The sequence below is a fragment of the Poecilia mexicana genome, unplaced genomic scaffold, assembly GCF_051168715.1.
Source record: "Poecilia mexicana isolate PSO_F unplaced genomic scaffold, ASM5116871v1 scaffold_12, whole genome shotgun sequence".
Taxonomy (NCBI): Eukaryota; Metazoa; Chordata; class Actinopteri; order Cyprinodontiformes; family Poeciliidae; genus Poecilia; species Poecilia mexicana.
The window spans coordinates 11,138,826-11,164,048 of record NW_028263381.1 but is presented as its reverse complement, the minus strand read 5'-3'; the positions used below and the strand labels follow the sequence as shown (position 1 = coordinate 11,164,048).

At 38.4% G+C, this 25,223-nt stretch overlaps 1 protein-coding gene across 1 annotated transcript; it reads left to right on the top strand.

The window, feature by feature from the left end:
* Positions 1–4,721: 4,721 nt before the first annotated feature.
* On the top strand, positions 4,722–14,607 carry lhx3 (LIM homeobox 3). Its single transcript, XM_014999821.2, has 6 exons — positions 4,722–5,676; positions 7,529–7,700; positions 7,832–8,034; positions 9,527–9,678; positions 10,584–10,755; positions 12,015–14,607. The coding sequence occupies exons 1-6, from the start codon at positions 5,580–5,582 to the stop codon at positions 12,446–12,448; spliced, it is 1,230 nt and encodes a 409-aa protein (XP_014855307.1). The 5' UTR covers positions 4,722–5,579; the 3' UTR covers positions 12,449–14,607.
* Positions 14,608–25,223: the final 10,616 nt, after the last annotated feature.

Genomic DNA, 25,223 nt, shown 5'->3' with positions numbered 1-25,223 from the left:
ACCAACTAATAATTCAGAAATACATTATTAAATTTCTACTTTAAGGCAACATAGAGTTTCTTACTCCTGCATGAAAAAACAAGTTTTATCTAAATGAATGCACTCATGGAAATATGCAATCCTGTTTCTGATATTTGCTTTTACCCCAGAAGCCTCCTGATTTTATTAAATATTAGCATTTCGATCATAGCAAGTGACTCTTCTTAGAACAGGGACGAGAGGTTCAATTTCAGACACGCCGCTTGTTCTTTTGAAGTGGTCCTTGTCCACACAACACTCGTGAGACCGCTGATCCAGCTCATCGGGGTCAGAAATCAAGTTCTCAGAGGTGCAAAAGGCAGAGTCCTTATGGAGGACAATTAATTGCCCAACGCAGCTGCGTTCTCAAGAGGGACACAGGTGGGTTAGCACCTTGCCAATCATTTTGGATGATGCTCCAAATAATTCGCTGTGTACAAACAAGAAAGGATCAGAGTCTTGTTATGGTTTTAACCAATTAATTGTAGGAAAAAGGAAAGTTATAAAAGTAACAATATTTCAAACTGTGCATGGACTTTAATGACTTTCCCAACAACCGTATAACCGTAAACCACGGTTCCAAGCTGTTAATGCAAAAATTAAATGTACTGTATAAAATTCTTCCTTTTATTGAAATTGAAAACAAAAATTATTCCTAGTACTTGAAAAAAAATAAAACACACTGATACAGTCCTAATAATATAATATTACCTGTAAGATTTGCTTATTGTAAATGAGTAAATCATTTTACTCTATTGTTTCTTGTAGCTATCAAGAGGAAGTGTCTCTAAACAACGTGACAACGCCATAAGACATGATGGCAGACATGATGGTGTCTTTTTTATTATACTGGGAAAATGGCTCACCACCCAGGGCAGCATGGCCTAGGGGATGCCCCCAAGCACTCCAGTTGTTTATTTATATTTCCAGTCATTGAGTTTGGATGATCCTCCATGTGGCTGGAAAAGTGAAAATATGTTATTGTAGAGCTAGAACAAAAGTGGATTGTAATGCTGAAGTATATTAGCATTAATTATTAGTTAGTGTTATTGCACTGTTGTTAATGGAATCTGTATTACATTTTCTACTTTCCATTTCACAGTTTGATGTCACATTTTTAAGCCTAAACTGCATCGTTTCAAAGTTGACAGAATTTTTTTTTTTTAAATAGACATTTTTCTTTAGATTTGTAACACTGTTATCTTACCTGTGAAAACAAAGTAGTTTTGATGTTGTTCTAAAATAGAGTCACAAATGATGGGCAAACTTGGATTTAATTATTCAATATTGAGTCCAGAGTCCATAACTAATAAAGCATCATTTCAGGCAGGAGTGTGGAGGGAGAGAGAGAGGATCACCCTCCTGTGCCATTCATGCAAGAGAGAGAGAGGGAGAGAGAGGGAGTGAGAGAGAGAGAGAGAGAGAGAGAGAGAGAGAGAGAGAGAGAGAGAGAGAGAGAGAGAGAGATCCACTGATGACAAAGAATTAAGTTTCTTCATGTTTTTGCAGGACTGGTGCCCTAATTGCTTTGAGCGAACTAATGAACAGCATAGTACTTCTATAATTGGCTTACACCAATGGTGAGCTGGGGTGCTGGGCGAGTAAAATTGAATCAAAGCTGTACATAAGAAGCAGTATTACGATAATAATTGGCAAATGAGTAAAACATGGCACAAAGCCAACTAGGCGGCTCTGAGTACGCGTGTGTTTGTTTACAGTACAGGGCATGCCCAAGACTTAATGGGGTCCTGAGCAGAATTTGATTTTGGCGCATATTTATAGACACGACTTAAAGAATGCAGACCTAAATATTGCTTGCATTGCAAATAGCACGTCTCAGAGTTAATTAGTAAATCAACAGTTTGCTGCTTTGCCATCAACATGCTAATCATAGGCTACTGTACCAAAATGTGGCTATGTGTTGCTCGTAGTTGTTTTGGCTCAGTCAAAAGTCTGAATGTTTCGTATTTCAATAGTCATTTAATCAAAAACACTCAACTTCAAACTAACTATAATAATTGGCCAAATTAGTTTATTTTCATTTTATTACTGTACAATTTTCAACAACAATAAATAAATAAATAAATAAATAAATAAATAAATAAATAAAATAAAATAAATGAATAATAGGGGTAAGTGTATGTGTAAAAATAGTTTGTTAGAAAATAGAAATAGGAGAGATGAAAAGGCAATATGCTATTATGGATTTCCGTAGGAGTAATTAGAATTGGATGGTTTCTTGGGGGCCCTATTTAAGCCCAGAGCTTTTAAGCATGGGCTGATTTCACTTACACGAGCTCTGACAATATCTAATCATTATGGTGAAAAAAAAAAGACATGCGACAAAGCTTATTGTCATTATAGCTCACCGGTTTGGTAATTTTGGCCAAGATGACAGCATACTCACACAACACACTCCTATCATTAATAAGCCATGTAGTATTAAAAACAAACAAACAAACAAACAAAACGGGAAGATGGGAACGCATAACGACAACGTCCAGCCTTCACGTCGTGCGTCTCGAAAGACTGACACATGAAACAAAACAAAGATAAGAAGACAGAGAGAGAGAGAGAGAGAGAGAGAAGGATAGGGAGAAAGAGAGAGGGAGGGCAAGAGCAGACCGCTCTCTGTGTGAGCGAGCTTTAAAGATTGCCACGGGGGGTGATGGAGCAGCACACACGCCCCCGCAGTCAGGTTGGAGGATCTCCTCCTTCAGCACCTTGGACAGAGGCAGCGCTGCCCGCCGGAGATTTTTACTGGAAGTGGGAAAGCGCAGGCTCGCAGTCGTGTCAGCTGACGCCGCTCGTGGTCAGACACTTCTTGCTGCCAGCCCAGCCATCATCCGGGGTTTAGCGCCAACGAGTTACTTCGTGAATATTGAAGAAATCTTGCTCTGGGTGGGTGACGAAAAGGAAAAAAAGGCCATCTTTTTCTTATTGTTTCTCTTTCCTTTTCCTTTTAAACTTTTTTTTTCTTCTACCCACAAGAGAAGAAACTTTAACCGAGTCTAAAGAGGATACGCCGCAAAGAAAGTATGATTTTTAGATCCCTTTCGCAGATTTTCTGATTTTTTTTTAATTATTATTATTATTATTTTAATCACAGGGCGCGTCGTTTCTGAGACATTTTTTTAACACTTCTTCAAAGATGCTGCTTGAACACCCAGGGTCAAGCTGTCAAAATTCTGGAAATTTTTCCCGGTACAGTTCGGGTCAAGGTAAGTCACATCTCCTTTATACAATTGATAAGGATTAGATTTAATTAGAAACAAGGTTTATATTCTTGAAGCTCACGTGTTCATTTTGGGCCTACTGAAGTCTTTAAGTGAATATGAAATAGTGAATAATGCAGCAAATCACACATGGGCCACAAACGTCTCACTTCATTATATCCAAAGAAACCAAACTTGTACAAATAGAGAAATTAATAAAAATGCTGAGAGATACTTATTTATAGAAAAAAAAATAGACGTTATGAATCCATAATGAGCAATCATTGTTGGAGAATCGCACGACCAGATGCCGTGCGCCGCGGCTGTCATTTCACACCACAGCCTGTAGTCGCCACGGGAGCGCAGTGAGACCCACTGCGGTTAAAGGCAGCAGGCTCTGAGCCGGACAGCATAAGCGACAGACAGCGAGCAGACGCAGAAAGCCGCTCCCATCCGCACAGCAGCCAGGCCGCATGTTCAACAGGTGTCCCATTTCTGGTCTGACAGGTGGAACACCTGAGGTCTGCTGGGATGAATAAGGAAAGAGATAAATTATTTGTTGTTGCAGACGTATGATCTTCCCATCAAAGTTGTGTGTTCGACACTTGTTTTATCCCCTCGCGTGCTAAACTTATATATATATTTGTTTGTCAAAGTAAATGACAATACGAAAAGAATGGAAAATACACTCTGACACCGACTTTTGAAACGATTTGAACGATATCACTTTTTAGTCGATTTGAATTAAAACAAAAACCAAATAAAACAGCCGGATGTATTTGATCGTCTTTGCAACTTTCCCCAACTGACTGTCCATTACTCTGATGGCCATTTTATGGCTTTGTTGTCACATTACTGTTGACTCACCCCCTCCTCCTTCAACAGCGTCCGATCAATATGACATAAGAAATATCTTATCACAAAGCTGAAAAGTAACTGTGGGACCTATGAACCCCACACCTTTCTCCAAAACGCCTTTCATATACTTCGGAAATGCAGGCAAATGGGGCATTGATTTTAGATTCATCAGCGGGCCCGGCCGGTTTGTGGCTCTACCCGTGATTTCCCAAGGCTCTCTTTTGTGCCAAAGATCAGTGTCAATAAAATTCATTGGGGTGCTGGCCCGATCAACATGTTATTGAACAGCCAATCTCTCCCCTAAACAAACACTTGTCTCTGAATGCTCGGCTCACCTGCGTGAAGAAGTAGCATCATGAGTGTTGGTTGGATTTAAAAATATATATTTGTTGTAGATTATGTCAAAGGTTTTAGTTGAATAATAATAATAATAATAATAATAATAATAATAATAATAATAATAATAATAATAATAATAGCACTTATTACTATTATTATTGTTATTATTATTATTATTATTATTTAGCGTTTTTATTTTTTCGCTTATAAGTAGTTTGCTCTCACGATGTTTGGACCAATTGTTTACAGTTTGTACAATGCTAACATAAAACAAGTCCTGTGGGTTGAATTTGCAATATTTCCTTCTAAAGTTAATTCGTTTATTTATTTGTTTATTTATTTATTATTATTATTATTATTATTATTATTATTATTATTATTATTATTAGTAGTAGTAGTAGTAGTAGTAATAATAATAATAGTAGTAGTAGTAGTTAGTTAGTTTTTTTTCTTTTTAAATTTTTTACATAATTTCGATAATGTTTTGATTACCTTTTTCTGCCTTTCCTATTGCTTCGTAGGCATGAAACTGTGTCATTTTTTGACGTTACAAAATTGACACTTTTTTTTTACTGATTTATTTCTTCAAACGATAACATGGGACAATTCATTCTTTCTGTTTTACGTCCAGGTAAAACTCCCCACAGTGAAACTGATTACAAATCAAACTAGCCCGATATGACCTTGAACATTTAAAGAAAAATAGATTGTTCGTCGACGTTTTTTTTTGTTTTTTTTTTTTTTTTTTTTAGGCAAATAAATCAAAATAAGATGTGAATGTAAGAAAGAATCATTGATCCATACTGTTCTCATCAGCAGCTTTGGTTTGACGCGTCTCTGACCGTCGAAGCTAGCTTCTTCTCCTCTTGCCTCCTGCTCATTCCTCTTCCGGTTGAGGTAGTCGGTGGATGATGTTGATCTATCAGCCTGTCGCCCAGGAAACGGCGCAGCCAGCGTAATCCGGCACAGGCTCAAAGTCAGTGAAGCATAAAAAAAAAACTCCGCTGCGCCCTGGCGAGCTTTTGGTGCGGGACTCTTTGCTGGCCAAATTTTGAAACCACCTGCCGCGCGAGGTTTGGCGTGTATATCTGCGTGTGCGTGTGGATGTTCGAGCCAGACTTGCCTTACTTTTGGCGTAAATCATGAGGTATGGAAGGGCATCCTGAGCGTAACTGTCCCAAAGAGGCACCAAGTAACACGGAGATGCTCCTCGCTCTGCTGTCACACAGTGAGGAGTTACGGAAAGGTAAAAGCTACAGGCACGATTTCTACGTCTTTTAAATATTCGTTATTTAACAAACGTTTCTCTGTAAAGTATGACTCAATCTGCTAAATTGTTGACATGGGTTGGTGGGAGACGTCTTGATACGTTTAGTTTATTAAACTGGTGTGTACATCTTTCATATTGTACATTTTCGGGTATTTCATTTCCCGGAGGATCAGTTTGTACGATTACAACAGCTTAAAGAGCAGAGAGGACATGTCATTTTGCACGTTGGGACAAAAATATTTATAGGATAAACATTTGACCTTTGATCTACCTGAATTCAGATGAGTCAGTTTGGTCACAGTTTGAATCTCCGGATTTATTTTATTATTATTATTATTATTATTATTATTATTATTATTATTATTATTATTATTATTATTATTATTATCATCATTTTCTTGCATAATAAAAGTTTATTATATGATGCACAACTTCAGTCATGTAGAAAAGTGACCATTTATAATTTCAATTAGTGTTCTTCCGGCAATTCAGAACGGCTTACCACGACAACATCAGATCAAAAACTATATATTACTATAATTTTTTTTTCTCCTAATTTTCCAGTTTTGGTGTTGCATGTATAGGGTAATAAACTGCTTTCCCCCCTGTAGTGGTGTAAGCCGTGAGACCACAGGCCTGCAGCTTTCTAGTTTTACCGAGCTGCTCTAAATTATGGATGACCTGGATACACCTGTTCCTGACGCCGCTTGCTGCTGCTGATGCAAGTAGAAATGGCTCCTCAATGTTTCATGACCTGTCCTCCCGCAGAACAATAGCGGCGCGACTCCTTGCAGGGGCTGCACGAAGTGCTTGAGCTTCTTTTAATTAGTAATAAAGAGGCCGAATAACATCGTATCTGGCATTTCGGGCATCTTTGTTTTGCTTCAGTTCTTTTGGTGTAGATTTATATGTTAAAGAACAGGCGGTATCAAGGTTTGAAGTGGTTGCTTATTGCAAGGTATTGACTTTTTCCTCCGGCACTTTTACAAAACTAAACCTTGGAAAATGTGACTTGTTCCTAAAGGCATTGATCGTTTTGTTTAACCGTGAAAATCTCCACCTTATGGTTTTAGTCGGATCCAGTTCTTAATTTAATATAAGTTACAAACAGTGTATCCTCAAGCCCAATTAAATTTGAAATGTTTCCTGCACGTTTTAGAAAGTATCCCATCTGAATTTTATTTATTTGTTATTTGTTTAACCGTCTTTATCCCTTTTATTATTATTATTATTATTATTATTATTATTATTATTAAAACACATGAAGCAGTCACAAACGTTGAGGTAATCCCAGCATTAACTGAATTATTCTGATTTCATCTCTCAATAAAAACAACTGAGACATCATTCGAAGAGTTTACAGGCTATTTTCACTGGAAAAAAAATATATTTAGTCATATCGCAGGCCAGTGACGTAGTAAATAACTAAACATGACCAATCATCGAAAAAGCTTCTCTCGATCACCTGCCACAAAAACAAATAGTTAAGACATAATATATATTGTCTTATGCACTTTGGGTTTCGTTTATTTATCTATGTATTTATTTATCCTTTTCTATTATTTAGTCTTGACGTTTATGCAGGAATTCAGGCTTATTTTATCATTGACAAAGACCTATTTGCGGGATACAATTCCTATATAAAGCATGCAGTTTCATACGTATCCTTGTATTATTTCACAAAAAGATGAATGAATGAATGAATTTGTCACGATCTACCGTGGAAGGCCGTGCCATGTCATAGAAACGGACGTCTTTTCTTTTACAGACATTCCCTGCCGTTGTCACCCGACATCCCGTGATTCCCGCTTTGCCTTTTCTCCGACAGAAATCCCCTTGTGCGCAGGCTGCAATCAGCACATCGTGGATCGCTTCATCCTCAAAGTGCTGGATCGCCACTGGCACAGCAAGTGCCTGAAATGCAGCGACTGTGAGGCGCAGCTTGCGGACAAGTGCTTCAGCAGGGGCGACAACGTCTACTGCAAAGACGATTTCTTTAAGTGAGTTCCCTACCTTGTTTTCTTTTTTTTTTTTCCTTTAAATGATGAGTATAACTATTGATATAATTTTTTGTCATTATTAATTAATTAAATAGTTAATTAATTAATGGGAAGCCTCTCGTGTCCAAAAGGAGATTTGGCACCAAATGCGCGGCCTGTCAGCAGGGGATCCCGCCCACCCAGGTGGTGAGGAGAGCGCAGGACTTCGTCTACCACCTGCACTGTTTTGCGTGCATCGTGTGCAAGAGGCAGCTGGCCACAGGTGACGAGTACTACCTGATGGAGGACAGCAGGCTGGTCTGCAAGGCCGACTATGAGACCGCAAAGCAGAGAGGTGAGCCGACAGACTCCACAATCGCATGCGCAAACGGTGCCGTCAGAAATACTGTGCTGCACATTTGGCGATGTTCGCACCTGGAGTTGTATGTTTGGCGCGGCGGAGAGTTTCGTTTGCAACTGCGACCTGCCGGCGGTAGTTGCATCATTTTCAGCAAATCAGTCATTACTAAACAGAAGAAAGTTGAGAAAATATGAAAGGGGGAACGAGAGGGAGCGGGAGTTATAAGTTTGCGCTCTAAGGATTATCTTCTAATAACTTTTGTGACCCCAAATAAGGTTGCGAGGGAGTCAAAAGTACAGCCTAGAAAGGCTGATCTGCGTGGGAGGGGAATTGTTGGCTCATCCAGGGCACAAAGATGATCTCTTTTTTGCAAGACTTGACCAAGTTATGAGCAAGCTTTGCGACTGTTTGGGGACTCCTGATCGCCTGGGGCGCCTGGGAAAAAAACCAGCATGTCCAACAGGAAGTGTTGATGAATACACTAAAGGAAATCCCTCATATTTTGAAAATGACATGAACAGAGTTTCAATTTCGAGCTAATTTAATTATTTCTGTTGTTTGTGTCTCAATTAAAGTTTATGTATGCACAGTTTCAAACAAGCTGCACCAAATATATATATTTTTTGAAACTTTCAAATAATTTGTAAACTCAAACCAACCTTCAAAATATGCTACCAAGAACCTCTACAAGTAACACACACTGTAATTAGGTGCCCGTAGATCACTATAAATAAGCTATTTTTTCCTGTGGTCGGTTGTGAACACATCATTGCGCTGATCAATACTTTATTTAACGTGATTTAAAATGGAGCAGGTTCTCAGTCATATCCCTTTTTTCATTTCAGCAGCGCTTCTTTAGCTCACACTTTTGTGAATCCCAACAGGCTCATTCCAGGCCTGGGCAGGCTGAGCGTGGTCAGGGTTTTATCTCTCCATCTGTTTGTCCGTAATTTACATTGCTGATTTATGCGGGGAGTTAACACAAGTTTTTGCAAAAAATACACACGTTTATTTTGCTAATGACATGGTGCAATTATTCAGGCGGCGTCCATTTGGGATGATGGTTTTTGCAGGCACTTTGGAACAGATGTTCAGACAAGCAGCAAGTGTGTGTGCATTGCATTACTATAGTTCACAAACAGGGAGACACTTATCCTGCTTTGTAAATTCTCAAAGTTGTATATTACATATTATCTTCTTGCGGCTATAGAGATTATATGCTTTTATTAGCATGTTGCACACCAAGGATGGCCATGTAGAGTTTCTCACGTCAACTTCAACGGCAGCTTTTCATTGTGACAGCAGCACTGAAAAAACATAAATCCCACAGAGCATTTATGTCTGCTTCACTTTGTGTCTACTTATTTTTCTTCTGCTTACTGTTGCATTCGTCTCCATTAGTTTCATGCTGGAGCAAATAAAAACAAATCTTACAAAGCAAAAATTACTTTTAGAGTTACCGGAAGACCGCTTGTGTTTCTTACAGAAGCAGACTCCACGGCAAAAAGGCCCCGGACGACCATCACTGCTAAACAACTAGAGACGCTGAAGAATGCCTACAACAATTCTCCAAAACCGGCCCGCCACGTCCGGGAGCAGCTGTCGTCAGAGACGGGCCTGGACATGCGGGTTGTCCAGGTACAGTACATTATTCTCTATTAAGAGCTACTCCATTAGTGTCCTGACTTCATTATCAAGGGACAATTGAGGCTGATCTGGCACAGGCTCACTGTACGAACAAGTGTGCGTATAAACTTATAAGAGGAAGTGTTGAGGGTGTGGGAGGGGGGGATTTATGGCCTGATGTAGTAAAATGAAGTCGGCATGAAAGTCGGCGTTGTTTAAGTGCAGTCTCGTTAACAATACTGAGAGGGCCCCTCGCATATTGTCCGCTACTGCGGAGCCTCGCCGCCGCTTGCTGTAGGTGTTAGTCGTATATATTGTTTTATTTGCAAGGACAAAACTGGGGACAGAAGCCACTAAAATGCCCCTCATTATTCAGTAAAAGGGAAGGGGTGAAGAGGGTTCACGCGGGGTGGAATATCATTAAAAAGAATGTCGAGTTGCACGCTTTGTGCGCAAGTGACCTGAATGAATTACTGCTAAGTGTGAGATTAAGGATTCAAGTAAGGACAGTTCAAATTGAGACGTTACAGCGAAAGCAGGGATGAGTTAGGATCAAAAATGCGGGAAAAAAAAAGTTTTAAATGATTTAAGGAGTCAAGAAGGAGTCAAGATTAATGATGTGATAAAGCAGATTTAGGGGGGAAACTGGTCCCAGGTCAAAGGTCAATATTCTTGTCTTGGTTTTTAAGCATGAAGTGATCATTACGGTGTGAAAATCACTAGGTTGACTGTTTTCTCTTTCAGATCAAGAGATTCATTTTGTAAAAGGAATGAAATAATTTTTTTTTTACATTTTTTTTGTTGTTTGTTTTTGATAAATCACCACTGGAAAATCAAGTGACCTTTTCCCATGTATCTTTTGGTCATCTACCTTTACATTTGCCATTTCCTGACATCGCGTTTCTTTCGCCCTTCAGGTTTGGTTTCAGAACCGACGAGCGAAAGAAAAGCGACTGAAGAAGGACGCCGGGCGGCAAAGGTGGGGCCAATATTTCCGCAACATGAAGAGGTCACGAGGAAGTTCCAAGTCAGACAATAACAGCATTCAGGAGGAGGGCATGGACAGCGACGCTGAGGTGTCCTTCACAGGTATGTTTAGTCTCTTACAAATAAGAATAAGGTACAGACACATGGCATATCTCAGAGACAAGGAGACTGAAACATAGGCGTTATTTACATTGAAGTTCTTTGGTATTAACAGTGAACACTTTTAATATCCAGACTTGCCTTTTTCTTTCAGGGTTATGCAAAATATTTGCTGTTTCACCGATTTTATTGTGTATGACGTATGCCGTAAGGTTCGTAGATACAGTCCATCGCTGCATTTGCCTAGAAATCAATTAAAGATAAAAAATGATTTGAAACAGAATGCAGCACCAGCTACGAAGCATCTCGCACAACGTCGCGGAAGTGCAGATGTAGAGCAAATGGAGTTATAAAAGGCAGTAGTGAGAATAAGCATTGTAGTATAATGGATTATCTTTTCTTTGTTTGTTTCAAATATCGTCATGAAGTCAAAGTCGGCTTAAAAAATCTCGTGTTGTTGGAGTAAAGAGAAGATGTGAGATGTTGTGAAACATCACATGAAACAAAGAAAAGTGCATTCAACACTGTGTTTTTTTGCCAAAAAGAGATTTTAATTACACAAAGACATAGATTAAAGGGGGAAAAATAACACCTCCTCTAATTACTTTAACTAGCAAACATGACCTTTCTTAACATTTTTAGACAAAATGAAAGGGTTATATGCAAAATCTGCTCTTTGTAGCATAATCCATAATGTAATGACTGACCAAACAGTGACTTTGTTTGCCATATTCTTTAGCATATCCAGTTTTTCATCCAGTGTCAGTCATAATTGCAGAAGAACGCAGCTCGTATTGTCAGATAAGTTACGATACCCAAACGTAGGGAATCATCAACGACTCTGCTTTTGCCAGACAGAAACATGTAAGAGAAGCTGCTACAGTAGCCAAGCAATTTGCCACTCTGATACGAATCTACATTAAAAATGTTAAAAATATCCACCCCCAGCAACATGAATGCAGTCCAATATTTTTTCTAAAATAAATTAAATTTGTATCAAAAGTTTACTTCTATGAATACCTGATGTTTGCAAGTCTTGCAAGTATATTCAATGACTTCAAACTAATTTAGTTTACAGATTTAGTTTAGCCTGTGATTGAACCCAATGATCGGATTGACTAATGAACATGTGTTTGCCTACACTTCAGTGTATAGGAGAAATATACAAGAAACTGATGGTATTCAGTTACTTAAAATTACTTAAAATTAGGTAAAACCAACCATTTCTTCTTTTTCCCCCCCCCCCCATTCGTGTTGCACAGATGAACCTCCCATGTCAGAGCTTGGCCACACCAACAGCATTTACAGCAGCCTGAGCGAGTCCTCTCCAGCTGTAGGAGGACGCCAAACCGGCAACAACCACAGCTCCTTCCCGCTGGACCACGGCACGCTTCCCTCCCAGGACCAGTTCCACGACATCCGCTCCAGCAGCCCCTACGGCCTCCCCCAGTCGCCAGGGTCCCTTCACGCCCTGCCGAGACACCAGCCTCTCATCACCAGCCTCGTTTACCCCGATTCGGGCCTTTCCATCATGACTCAGAGCGGCGGACCGGGCGTCAACCCCTCTGTGAGAGTCTCCATGGGGGCCGCCAACGGCCCCAGCTCAGACCTCTCCACTGGCAGCAGCGGTGGGTACCCGGATTTTCCCGCAAGCCCTGCGTCTTGGTTAGACGAAGTGGATCACGGGCAGTTTTAATTTTGACAGCGAGAAACTTGACTTTGTTGTCTCCTGCTGGCGTTCTTTTCGTGTTCTGTTGGACTGAAGAAATGCGGGAGTCGTGCAAAGGGGGCGGTGTCTGTGTGAAGTAGCAGAACACTGGTCAGATCTCACTTGCAGCTGCCAGATTAATAAGAGAAAAATACAAACAAAAAACTATCCATTTAAAACATTATAACATAATGTTTGCAAATTACCAATTTGTCTCTAAATCTATTCTTTGTAAATGCCACTCTGGAGTCTTTTAAAGCAAAAACTAGCTAGTGGAGGAAGAACTGATAAGGTTAGACGTTAGACACTTGTATTTTTTATTTATTTATTTTTTATTTTATATTTTGCTCAAATCCCATCATTACTTCTCTGATTTAACTTTATCACTTTTGGCATGATCAGGTGAAAAATCCAGTTCAATGCGTAACCTCTTTAAATGTCTGTTTGTTGCCAAATGTCTACACTTAAGTATATAAGAAAATATACTTAAATATACACTTAACGTTTATGATCCATAAATGTGGAGACTTTATTTTTATACAAATCCGATTCTTGGACATAAAAGAAGGCGCTGGGCATGGGGACTTTGTACATTCTTGAAAAATGTAGATATCATGTTAAAATGGTACCCAGGGGTCCAATCACTTCTATGCATTTGGTGTGTTCTCAAATGTGTCTCGTTTGCTTTGTTGTACCGGAAACCATCTCAAAGATGAGCTGTAGAAATCGGAGTTGGGGAATTGGGACGGGGTGTATATGTTTGTTTATGTGGAAAATGTCTTATGTATTATTTATTCCCTACTGTAATTATGACAATTCATATATAAATAGCAGGACTTTAATAAATTTCACACCTTACAGAGCACGGAGCTTAGGTCTGTTTTGTTGGTCCGCGAAACGGCGCATCTTACAAGCAGGGGATATCCGGTTCACCTCAAAGTATCTGCAGTTCCCTGCCATTCTGATAGTGAAACTAGAGAAAGCCTGCAGTTGTGCCTATGTCTGCAAATTGAGTATCTGGCTACCTACCAGCACTGTATCAGGGGTTCAACAGCTCTTTAGTGGAGAAATTTGATGCAGTCAACTCATCAATTCAGAGATTACTGGGCCCTGTTTCCCCCAAATGCCCCGATGGGAAAGGAATCTCCAATCCATTATCCAAGAAGGGATCGAGTGCCCCTCGTGAATTTCCTCATTTGTTTAGTTATTCAAAGTCGGGTTCAATTAAATAGATTAAACAGTAAATGTCTGCGTCACCGTGTTTACGTGAGTGGCCCGTGCCAGTACGAGCGTGCGCGCGCTTGTATGTTTATGCATTTCCTTTTAGTGTAGTCAGCGTTCAGGCTCTGTGAATGTTTTTTTTTTGTTTGTTTTTTTAATGTTTTCATGAATACGTTCTTACATAATCTTTAGGTAATGAGTTTTACAGGCTGTTAGATTTATCAGCAATGGCGAGACGTTTGAACGTGCTTTAAAAACCAGGAAAAATAATTGTTTTTATTCGTCAAATGTGTTTTATAAAAGTATTTTTTTTTTTTAATCAAAGGTGACAGGTTCTTACTTAAAACTAAAATTAAACATAGCTTTAAAAAATGTAACAGGAATAAATGTACTAAATGCATTCAGTCAGAATTAACAAAATACAGAAAAACATTATAAAACATAAACTATTGAAATTCAGCATTATTGTCTCTTTTTGTTAATTGTTGTAGCATTTTGCAAGTAATCAAAGCTTTGCACATCTCGACCATTTATGCCTCTTGTTTGAATAAACATATTTTTCACATGCCATTTTAACAATGTCCGATTTTAGTCTTTTCCAGATGTTATAGGGTCACAGGTCGTTGCTCAAAGCTTGAAAATTAATCTTTTTCAACAACTTGGATTCACAATTTGTTCTTTATCAGAGTGCAACATATTTTGTATTAAAATGAAATCCTCTCGACATTGTTAGTGTCTCCAGTATCAACCACAACACAGTTCTTCACAGACTGTATCCCTTTCTTTATGGACTTTATTTCATCAGCTGTTGTTTGGGTGTCTAGCAAAGAAAGAACACTTTTTAATATTTTCTGGATATCCAGTTCACGTGTATGCACCACAAAAAGATTTTACATTGTTCTTTAACCCAATGTTTTTCAATAAAAACATTGCATGTGAATGGAAAATTCAAATATAATAGAAAATTGAAGTTTTGCAAGATCTCTATGTTTTTGAGACATAATGACAGCTATCAAATCTTTGCAACATAAGACAAGCGCTGTTGTTTTTTCTGGTTCCTTCTGTGCTTTGACGCAGTTGTTGCCTTCAGGACGGCTCATAGTAACGCTGCAACAAAGCAACCTCAAATATTGTATATTAAGTCACTGATAGTAATGCCTCTTTTGCACAATCTTGGAAAAAACTCTTAGTATCAGATTAGTTGGTCAAATCTCATAAATGTCCTGGTTTATGGAAATGTTATTTTAAGATTGTTTAGGCCATATTATGTTATCACCTATGCAAAGTTATGTTATGGGGTATGGGTAGAGAATATTATAGTAGTTTAAGTGAGAACTATTTTATCAATAGTTTTATTTCATACAGTTGCTCTAACTAGAAATACTTTAAAGATTATATGTAATCAGTTTAGTCTTTATTTGTCAGTCAGCTTTTGTCTTGTCCCTTTGTTGAGTTGCATATTTATTTGCTCAACAATAGTATTTTATGTTAAAACAAAAAGCTATATCATGATGGTTAACTCTGTGCTAAATTAAAAGGTAACATTTTAAAACATGACAAACGCTGAGGAGCAATATTACATATTTCCAACGTAGATAAGTGACGATTTCGAAACAGTAGTATAAAATCTTTAAAAAAAAAAAAAAAAAAGTTGTACATGGACATTTTAGTCTACATAATGAAAAGTGTATTACTCCACCTCCATGAAACATTACATATTTATAATTGCAAGATCCACCGGTCCTTATTATGCTTTGTTTTTGAGTGCAACCTCAAACTCCCCCCTCAGGTTCCCACAACAAGAAAAGGATATTCAATTGACTCCTTCCAGCTAATGAGGGGATCATAGCAGGGATCACTGTTGCCTTGCCAAAAGCAGCAGGTGTGTAAACTGAGCCAGAAAAACTTTGGTAAAAACTGTAAAGAGGTGAGAGTAAGGGGGCTCATTAATCCACTCTAACACCCACATTGGTCAGTGTGGAGGCAGTTTTTAATTGAGATTAGAAAAGAGAATTTGGTACAGAGAGGAAGCTATTTTTTTATTTTTTATTGTTTCAAAATCTATGAGCTTTTGAAGTAAGAAGTTAGTAATCGCAACAAGAACAGGCAAGGATTACCATGTTCCACTCTTTTGGATTGGGTTTAAAATCCACCATTTTCTGAGAAAATAAATGAGATTAGGTTAGGTATGCAATTTGCCAGATGAGCAGAACAAGGTTGGTTAACTAATACAATCTTACCTGTTAGTAAGTAGTGGGAAGCTGGCATGAGAAATAAAGGAGAAGGTAATGCAGGAAATTCAATACAATCTCATTTGGAAGGAATGAATCGCAGAACAATCCGGTTACAAAGAAGTTTGGGAAGTGAATTCAAATGAGAACAAAGTACTAATTAGCTCAAAAATCTAACTTTAAACGGATTATGAAGAAAACATCATTGTAAAACAAAATCTGTAAATGAATAATACCAATTGAATTAATGATGGTATGTTTTTAAGACATGAATAAGTGCTGGTGGCGTTTTAAAAACTTGCAACGCCATATCATGATGTATTTGATTTTAAGATTTTAAGAGTTAAAAAAAATATATATATATGCACGCACTTATTATATTTGACCAATGTCCACCACAGAGGCCAAAAATGAAACACTGTGCACTTTCGGTAGGATTACACAAAAATTCACAGGAGTTGTCTGCAGAGACAACATATCCGTCCATTTAAGCCACAGATTCATCAGCTAAACAATAATAGCTAACTTTGTCAACCTAATATTTGGTTAAATATTTGCTCATCATTGAGCGTTTGTCCTTCAGTCTTTAAATTCAACATATTATTTGACAAAAAAATTAGGTTAAATCAAGTTTTTCTATAGAAGAGTAAAGAACAACAAGAAAAAAAAAACCTAGGAATTGAAAAATATTTAAATTACTGTGAAAACTTCCAAGAATATGTTCCGTACGTTACACATGTAAATTATCATTTCACTGGATGCATAAGGCAGTTGAAGTTGCCTTATGCTTAGCAGCGTCGAGTAAACTGTTGCTTTTAACTGTCCTTTCCGTAAAGGACTCTAAGACTGGCAGGACGCCTGTTGTCTCTCAAATGGAGGGCTCACACACACACACACACACACACACACACACACACCCCCACACACACACACACACACACACACACACACACACACACACACACACACACACACACGCATACGCACTCACTCCCCAGCGTCGTGTCAGCTGGTGCTGAGTAAATCAGCTCTGACAATAACACCTCCCATGGGTCCTACACATCACAGCTACAATTCAGACCTAATGGAGCAGCAAAGGAGGGCGGGGGGTGGGGGGAACTGCTTAGCTTGTGTGTTTTTCGGGCATTCCAGTCTGTGCAAATGTATGAATGGAAGAGGGAGTGAACTTATTTTGATTTTGGAATCCCTGAAGGACGGGACCGATGAGAGGAGGGAGAGGACTGTGGCGCAGAATTCAGTCAGTTAAAGGAATTTGTTAAACTGAACGACGTCCTATCAATGAATTGTACAAGGGAATGTTAAACACACATACACACACAGAGTTGTTTAACTTTAGCATCTTTAAGAAAGGCAATTGTGTACACTTTAAGAGAAAGGCGCCAACTCTCCACATTCTCATATGTATGCGACAAGAAAGTTTGAAAAGCAGGGTTCTTGTGCAAAGACGGAGTGTAAAGCTCAGCACTGACCACCAACACAGGAGTTTTGTTTATGTTGCAGATTAATGGCATCTGCAGCTGCATTAGAGCAATGTAACTAATCAACATGGTCATTAGCGCGTGTTTTCACTGACAACTTTAATCAAATCCATCACAGCCCCACCTTCTTATTGCTTCCCACAAGCTGCATAATTATTTCTTCATTTCGTCCTCAGACAGGAATGCAATATTCATTAATATGTCTGCAATGGCTGACTGAAATTCATTTGGGAACTTTCATATTAGAAATGTATTGGCTAATGGATCACACAGCTCTTCCTCATATTGCCCCGCATTGAGCTCATCATTTTCTTTTTCTTTTTTTTTTTTTTTTATGAAAGCATTGACTATGGTCATTAACCATGAAGCATCAAAACACTGATTTTCATATTGCATGTCTGTTAAAGAAAGAGCAACTTTATTTGAGCAATAATTATGACCTTTCGCTTGGATTATCTTGTGAAATTTGCAGTATGATAAAATTATATTTTCACTCAACTTATGACTTATAACTACAAAAAGAACTTTACAGTCAATGATAACATTTTGCTTACTTTGACATTTTTTGAAGTGATCATCTGTGGAAAAACAAACAAAAAAACAACAGAAAAATATGTCGCATTTATTAACTTTATGCAGATTTAATTAGTTTTCAGTTGACCAGATGTGAGTTTTCAGCTCCACACTATTTGGTTTTATGCGTAATATATTTTCCCATCCACCTTGATGGTAAGGCATTAAACAAGTTTCCTTAGAAGGAAACTAAAATAAAGCATAAGGAGATTCCTTCATATTTTTTCAGTAATCATAATTTGGTGAAATCAAATCAGAATCAGAATGAATTAAAATCAACCTGGTATCAAACAAGGTAACTTGTGGGGGAGTCAGTGTTGCTATTTTAAAAATGGGATGTCATATTTACAACAAACACATGCAATAGACAAAATAAACTCACTACTTCCTAACTTTGATCTAAAAGGTGAAAGGTTAATAAAGGAGTTGTCATTGTAAGACCTGTATGACTGTGAAACTTTCCCAGCACAAAGGAAAAGGCTTGAATGACACATTGCGAGTGACTTACAGAAAAAAATGTGACATTTAGACTCATGCCAGGTCATGCTGGTGGCTCAGAGAGCCTAACCAGCTGCTTAGGTTGCTTATGTTTTGGTCCGGCTCTCTGCTGTGATAAAGACTCTTCTTAGTTTCTGCTGCTACAGTCAAAGTATGAAAGGTCAGCAGTGATTACATAAGAAGTTTTTTTTTTTTTTTCAATATTTAATAAAAATAAATAAATAAAAAGTCATATTTCTACTTAGCTTTTACATACTTACCACCTTTACCGCTGGGATTCGTAGCAACACATGTTTATATTTGCCTCACACAGGGATAATCACCCTCCTTCTCATTGGCAGGTTTGGCCAAGCAAAGGGCCGTCTTGGGGCTTTTTGGCATCTATGAGGTGTTAACAGCTCCCTGGGGAAGGCTGTCTGGCTCTCTCATAACCCTCGACCTCCCCCGCCCACGAACGCAAACCACTCAGACTCACAGATGGTCTCTGCACCGGCAGCACAGCCACCACACTTTTCAATTATTGCTGCAGCCATTGCTCAACTGTCACTGTCTCAGCGACGTGGCAAATAGGGGAAGAGGAGAGAGATGTTGGAGGGAAAAAAAAACAAAAAAACATTCCTGGATGCAGCAACAAGAGCAGCAGCATAGCCTCCATGTACGCTGTCATCAAAGAGGGTCCGCCTGCTGCAGACGCCTCTGATCTTTAGCTGAAGGAGGTGATAAATCACTTAGTATAATTGTTGTTATTAAAGGCAGGTTTTCAAGTGTCAGGTTGAAGGGAGGTTTTTGTTGGAGAAAAGGGGAAAAATAAATGAGTGTTTTCTATTAAAAAATATATATATACAAAAAAAAATTATATATATATGTGTGTGTGTGTGTGTATATATATATATATATATATATATATATATATATATATATATATATATATATATATATATATATATTTGTAAAAAATATTCAGTTTATAAATTGTCACCAGACTTGTTCATTGTAACATTGTTCTATATTTTGCTCCTTCCTTTGAGCAAAAGCTCAAAAGAACTCGATTTATTCTTTATCTTTTTTTTATGTACAGATTTTTTACAGAAGAAAAATAATAACAGGGTGAAAACAATTTTGCAAAAAATAAATTGATGCAGTGCATAACAATACAAAATGTATTCTAAAATGTGTTTTAAATTGAAATAAATAGGAAAAACATTGCTAATTTGCAACATGATTGCTGCATGATTGTTTAGGGAGATAATATGTAGCATTTTCATTGCATTCATGCCAAAGTTAAACTGAAAATCTCGTTTATTTTTTGATAAGGCTTCAAAAAGGTTCAAAACATATGAATGTGTAGGTGAAGTGAATCAGGTCAGTATTTTGAAATAGCTTCTTTTACATCTAATCTTTATTTCATTTCAGTTTCATTATTCATATTTTATGAACAATGACAGTGTTCTAATTCTGAGCTGTCATTTGGAACTTGTTTTCTAACAGGTAATCATTTTGGGAAAGCAAATGAACAATGAGGAGAATCCTACAAATTCAGCGACGTGAAATTACATTTTCATCATCTTTGTGCCGATTCTGCATGGGAATTGTAAATATAAGTACTTAGTTTTTAATTCAATCTTGTTTTCACTGTTCCTATTTGTCTTTCACGGACAGAATCGGACGTCTCCGTCCGCCCGGCCAAAAGGCCTAACCAGCATCACCGAGGTCGGTGGCGTCGTTCAGCAGCACTCAATCTGGGTTGGAACGTCTGTTCAAGCCGCTCGCCCTCTTTCTCTCTCTCTTCCTCTCTCTCTTTCTGTCCTGCGACACTTGTCTGTTGTTTTCTTTCCCCATTTTTTTTTTTTTTTTCATAATTTATGTCACAGGATTTCTGGAGAGACGAGTGGTGCTGTGTGTGTGTTGGGATGGGAGGGGGTGACTGCGGATGGAGAGGACAAGGGGGTGGAGAGGGCATACACTTAATCCCTGGGTCAAGATGTATTTATTGAAGATTAATAACGGAGCAGCAATCTCATCATGCTCTCGATGATTTTATAATTTAGTTTCTGCGGGTGGGGAGGGCGGGGAGAGAGATCAGGGACAAAGACAAGAGGGAGAAGCAGAGCTATTGTTAATACGGGAGCACAGAGCAGGGTGGTGAGTTTTGGAGAGATGTACAAATAAAAAAAAAATAAATCAAGCAAATATTTACAAATTTTTTGCCTGCTGTAAAGTCTTTACTTGAACCTATCAGTTGAGACGCTGTGACCAAGCACAGCAGTGATTATCATTTTGGATTTCTTCTGTTTGATCATTTCGCTGCAAAAGTGAAGCATTTTGTAAATCGAAATGGCACAGCCGTCCGCTTTCCCCAAAAAAAACACGCCACAGCTCAACACCACAGTCATGTTGGTATTCGCTGAATGCTCTGCGTTTCCAAGTCTTGCATATGTAGAGTGGAAGCATTAACCTCATTCAGCTAATGGATCCGTTGGGCTCTCAGGCCCGAGGCAGATGAAGATGCTGAGGAAGAGACACCTTTTGTCACCGAGCAACAGGGTGAGGAAAAAAGGATAAAAAGAGATACATTCAAAGGGAGGTTAAAGGTGCAGAGTTCAAGGTGTAGTCTTCCAACCAAATTTATTGATACCCCTAATAATGATGAGTGGATTGAATAGACTGTTTGTCCCTGACCTTTGTCATCAGACACACCTTGTGCTACTATATCAAAGCAGGCAGGCAGACAGATGTCTGAGCAGTGTGGCATCCAGCGCAGGAAGCCTCAAGTTGGTAGGAAAAGAAAGATGGAGGCGAGGAGGGAGGGCAGGACGTGGAGAAGACATGTTATGGGATGAAGGAGTAGCTGGTCTGCAATTTTCATGGGAGGAAGAGGATGATGAAGGGTATGGGAAAGGCAGAAGGGACATGCAAATGCACTGGTTGTACTGGAATCCTGGTTTGGACTAAATGGACTATGTGAGTACTGTGTTTGGATTTTGACATTTTGCAAAAACAAAAATAATAATAATTCTTGCAAAGTTTTAACTTGTTTCATTTCATTTGGATTTTATTTGCTAGGCAGAGCAGAAAACCCCCCCTGATTTTTAGGATTTTTTTCCACAAACATCAATCTGAAAAGTGTGGTGTGCATTTGTATTCGGTAAGACTTTCCACAGATTCCCGATTAGATTTTGATTTGGACTTTGACTACACTAAAACACATGAATATGCTCTGCTCTATTGTAGTTTTGTGTTTAGGGTTGCAATTTTGCTCAAATATGGATATCTGCTCTGCTCTCAGTCTTTTGCAGCCTCTAGCAGTTTCTTTTTTCCTAATTGCCCTGCATTTAATCCAGTTATCTTCCTATTAACTCTGATCAGCACCCCTGTTACAGCTAGAAAAAAAAAGGATTATACCCACACCACGCTGCTGCTGCCACATATAGCATTTTGCATAGAGCAAATAATTTTAGTCTGACCTCTCATAATCATCTTTATCTTCATGACTGCCGCGCCCCCCTTCTTGGTTTGTGGCAAACAGCAACAAAAAAAAAAAGCCTTTTATGACTTTCTTTTAACACAAGCTTTTCCTCTTGCCATTCTTCTTCAAATTACATTTTTGTGGATTAAAGTTCATGACTCGCAGACATGTCAACCTGAGAGGTGGATCAGTGCAGCTCCTCTGAAGTTACCGTGCAGCTCTTTGCTGTTTCTGATTAAAGCTCTCTTTCCTTAAAGTTTTTGATCAACTTAATCTCTGACCTATCTGAATTGTTCCAGAGTTTCATGATGTTTACTCACCAATGTTCTCCAGCAAATGTCCTACTAAAAGCTGTATTCACATTGGCTCTACAACGCACACAAATGGATATTAATTACTTATTAAATGACTTCTGATTATAATTGTTTGCAATGGATTTCATACAAATTCACATCATCCTTTCTAGATTTCAACTTTAAAATGACAATTGTGGTGGCAATGAGGAAAAAAATGTGAGACGTTTCAAGCGAATACAAGACTTACTTCGGCCCTGATTCTTACATCAAAGTTCTTCCCTTTGATCAGCACCTCAAACAAATCTGGTCCCAAAAAGATGAAGGACTTAAAATATCTTCTTCTTCTTGGCACATCCCTCCCGAGATGAAACCCATCCCTCCCTATCAAACCCCCATCCCTGGCATCCCTGGCTGCATTAAATGTATTTAGATCTAACAAAGCGCTCCCTCCTGACTCCATCACTTCTTTAAATGACTTGAGAAGGGAAAGAAGGAAGGAAGAAGAATGATGAGAAGGGGGCGGGAAGCAGGGAAGGGGGAAAAAAAGGTGGCTTGGGAATTTACGGTGACAAAACGCCGGGGTCAAGCAGAATGTGTGATGAAGGTATTGATCAGCGAAGCATGCAACCGACATGTGGCCCGAACCCTGACCCTTAAATAGCAAATGAATCTCAATCCAATGGACTAAAGTGTCTGGTACACACTAGAACAGCAGAGAAGCATGAAGGCATGCAAATACAGTAGATTTCAGATCAAATTGGTATAATTATCATTTCCGCAATATTACAATAAAGTTTGCAAGACATTTTGCTTGTGTATGATCCATGTTGTTTGCATCCTTGAAAAAGGGTGTGAAAATAAAACCCGAAGAAAAGAAAAAAAATAGCACTTTCATATCCTGCCTACTGTGCAAACCACATATTTCCTCCAACAAATTATTTTTAAAAAAACATCAGAAAAAGCTCAAACTAAAGAGATACTGGCTCAAGCTTTTCTGTTCAGCATATAAAGGATAAAAGTGGAGCTAATTATTAATCTGTCCCTCTCATTAGTGGACACGTATGAGCGGCATTGCATGTGTAAAGAGGATCTGTACATGCCCATGTACATCAAGAGGAATGGACTTGTAGCTTTAATAACAAAACTCTGCACTAAATCATCCTGACAACAATTTAGAAAAGATGCAGTTGAGGTTTAAAATTTTTGATGATCAACATTAATTTGGGTCAGTCTGATGCAGAGGCATGCATGTTATTCTCTGTATATGTAGCTGTCTGCTTGGAGTTAGTGGTATATTTCTGCTCACACACAATAAACATGTCATATCTTCAAAAAAATAAAGATTGACATAAAAACATGCACGATTAAAATTAATACGAAGGTAAACATGACCTTAATTGAAACAAAAATTACACTTTTAAACGTATGATATCAAAAATAATTAAATGTTGTAACATGTGTGCCTTACCAGCATTTAGCTATTTTATAAGCTTTGAACATCAACACAATGTAAAAAATAGTGCACAACTGTAATTTATCAACATATTTCTCATTAGGTTTATTGAGGTAGTGGTCATATAAAACCTTTTATTTTACTCATGATATTAGAAATCATTTAACCTGTGATTCAGTCTTATAGATATTCAATGATCATCCTAAAAGTAAAATCAACAAGCAAGTATCAAAGGAAAATGTTTAGGTTATTTTTAATGTCAATGAAAGCGCTCTTATTATTTAATGTCTCTTTCCACTTAGCACTTCCTGCTACCTGCAGTGAGCCCCACGCAGGCATGGCACAAACAAACATAGGGCTTCACTAGAAACCATTCCTTCCATCTACTTAACCCCCAGCCACATGCATATGCTCATGTGCAAACACTGACATTACCACACACACACACACACACACACACACGCACAGCTACACATATGCATACGACTCCCAAACAAACAAAAAAAATCCTTTTAAGTAATGAAACCACATAAACTCATATGTTACCCCGTACACTAGAGTTATGGGCACGTTTTACATAAAATCCGCATCGGCAGCATTGTCTGGGATGCATGCGTGCATACGGATTTGCATTTTAGAGGTTATTAAATAAATGAGTGAGGTGAGGTGAAACGGGATAGAGAGGGAAAAAAATGAAAAAGCAGCCCAATTTTGTGCTCTATCGTCTCAAATACTGGGTGCCATAAATAACAAGAACGCACACCCTCTTGTTCTCTATCAAACCCCCTTTAGAGAAAGAAACCCCCTCCACCTCCAACACACTCACCAGACTCGCTTAACACATAACCAGTGACTTGTACTGGAAATGGGACAAATATTTTTTTCAAAGTAATAATCACAAACTAAAGGTGGAAAATATGTATTATATATATATTTTTTTCCTATTTCCATTCAACCCCCGATCACCCACGGGGCACAGAGCTACCACTTCTGGACCAGTCAAGGCCATTTCTAATCCAGCAGGTTTTGCCCGCTTCTCACGAGCAAAACTCATATTTCTAAATGCTGGATTATGCTTTTCTTTTATTACTGCTGAAGCTGCCTGAGGGTCAGAGGGTTAGCAGTGGGGTAAGGCCAAACTGATGAGATTACTGGAAAAGCCTGGGGACTTAAATATGAAGAGAGGAATAACAAAAAAAAATACATATACGTGTTCATTAAGATGATGACTGAATGGATTCAAAGATGGGTTTGAAATACAGATAAAAGTAGGTTCAGCACGATTATAAATCTGAGATAAGCTCAAAAGCAGTTCACCGACAGACAGTACAGACTAGGGGAACATAAGCACAGTTTATTACACACAGTGCAGAACTTGTAAGCCCTAAATAAAAATAAATAAATAAAAAACGTGCACAGAGGCTGAAGGGGTAAAAATAGATTTAACATGCAAACCCAGACATGAAGAGCAACCAGTGTTTATAAAAGTAGGCCAGATTCTGAAAGCCTTTTGTTAAATTTGGCTA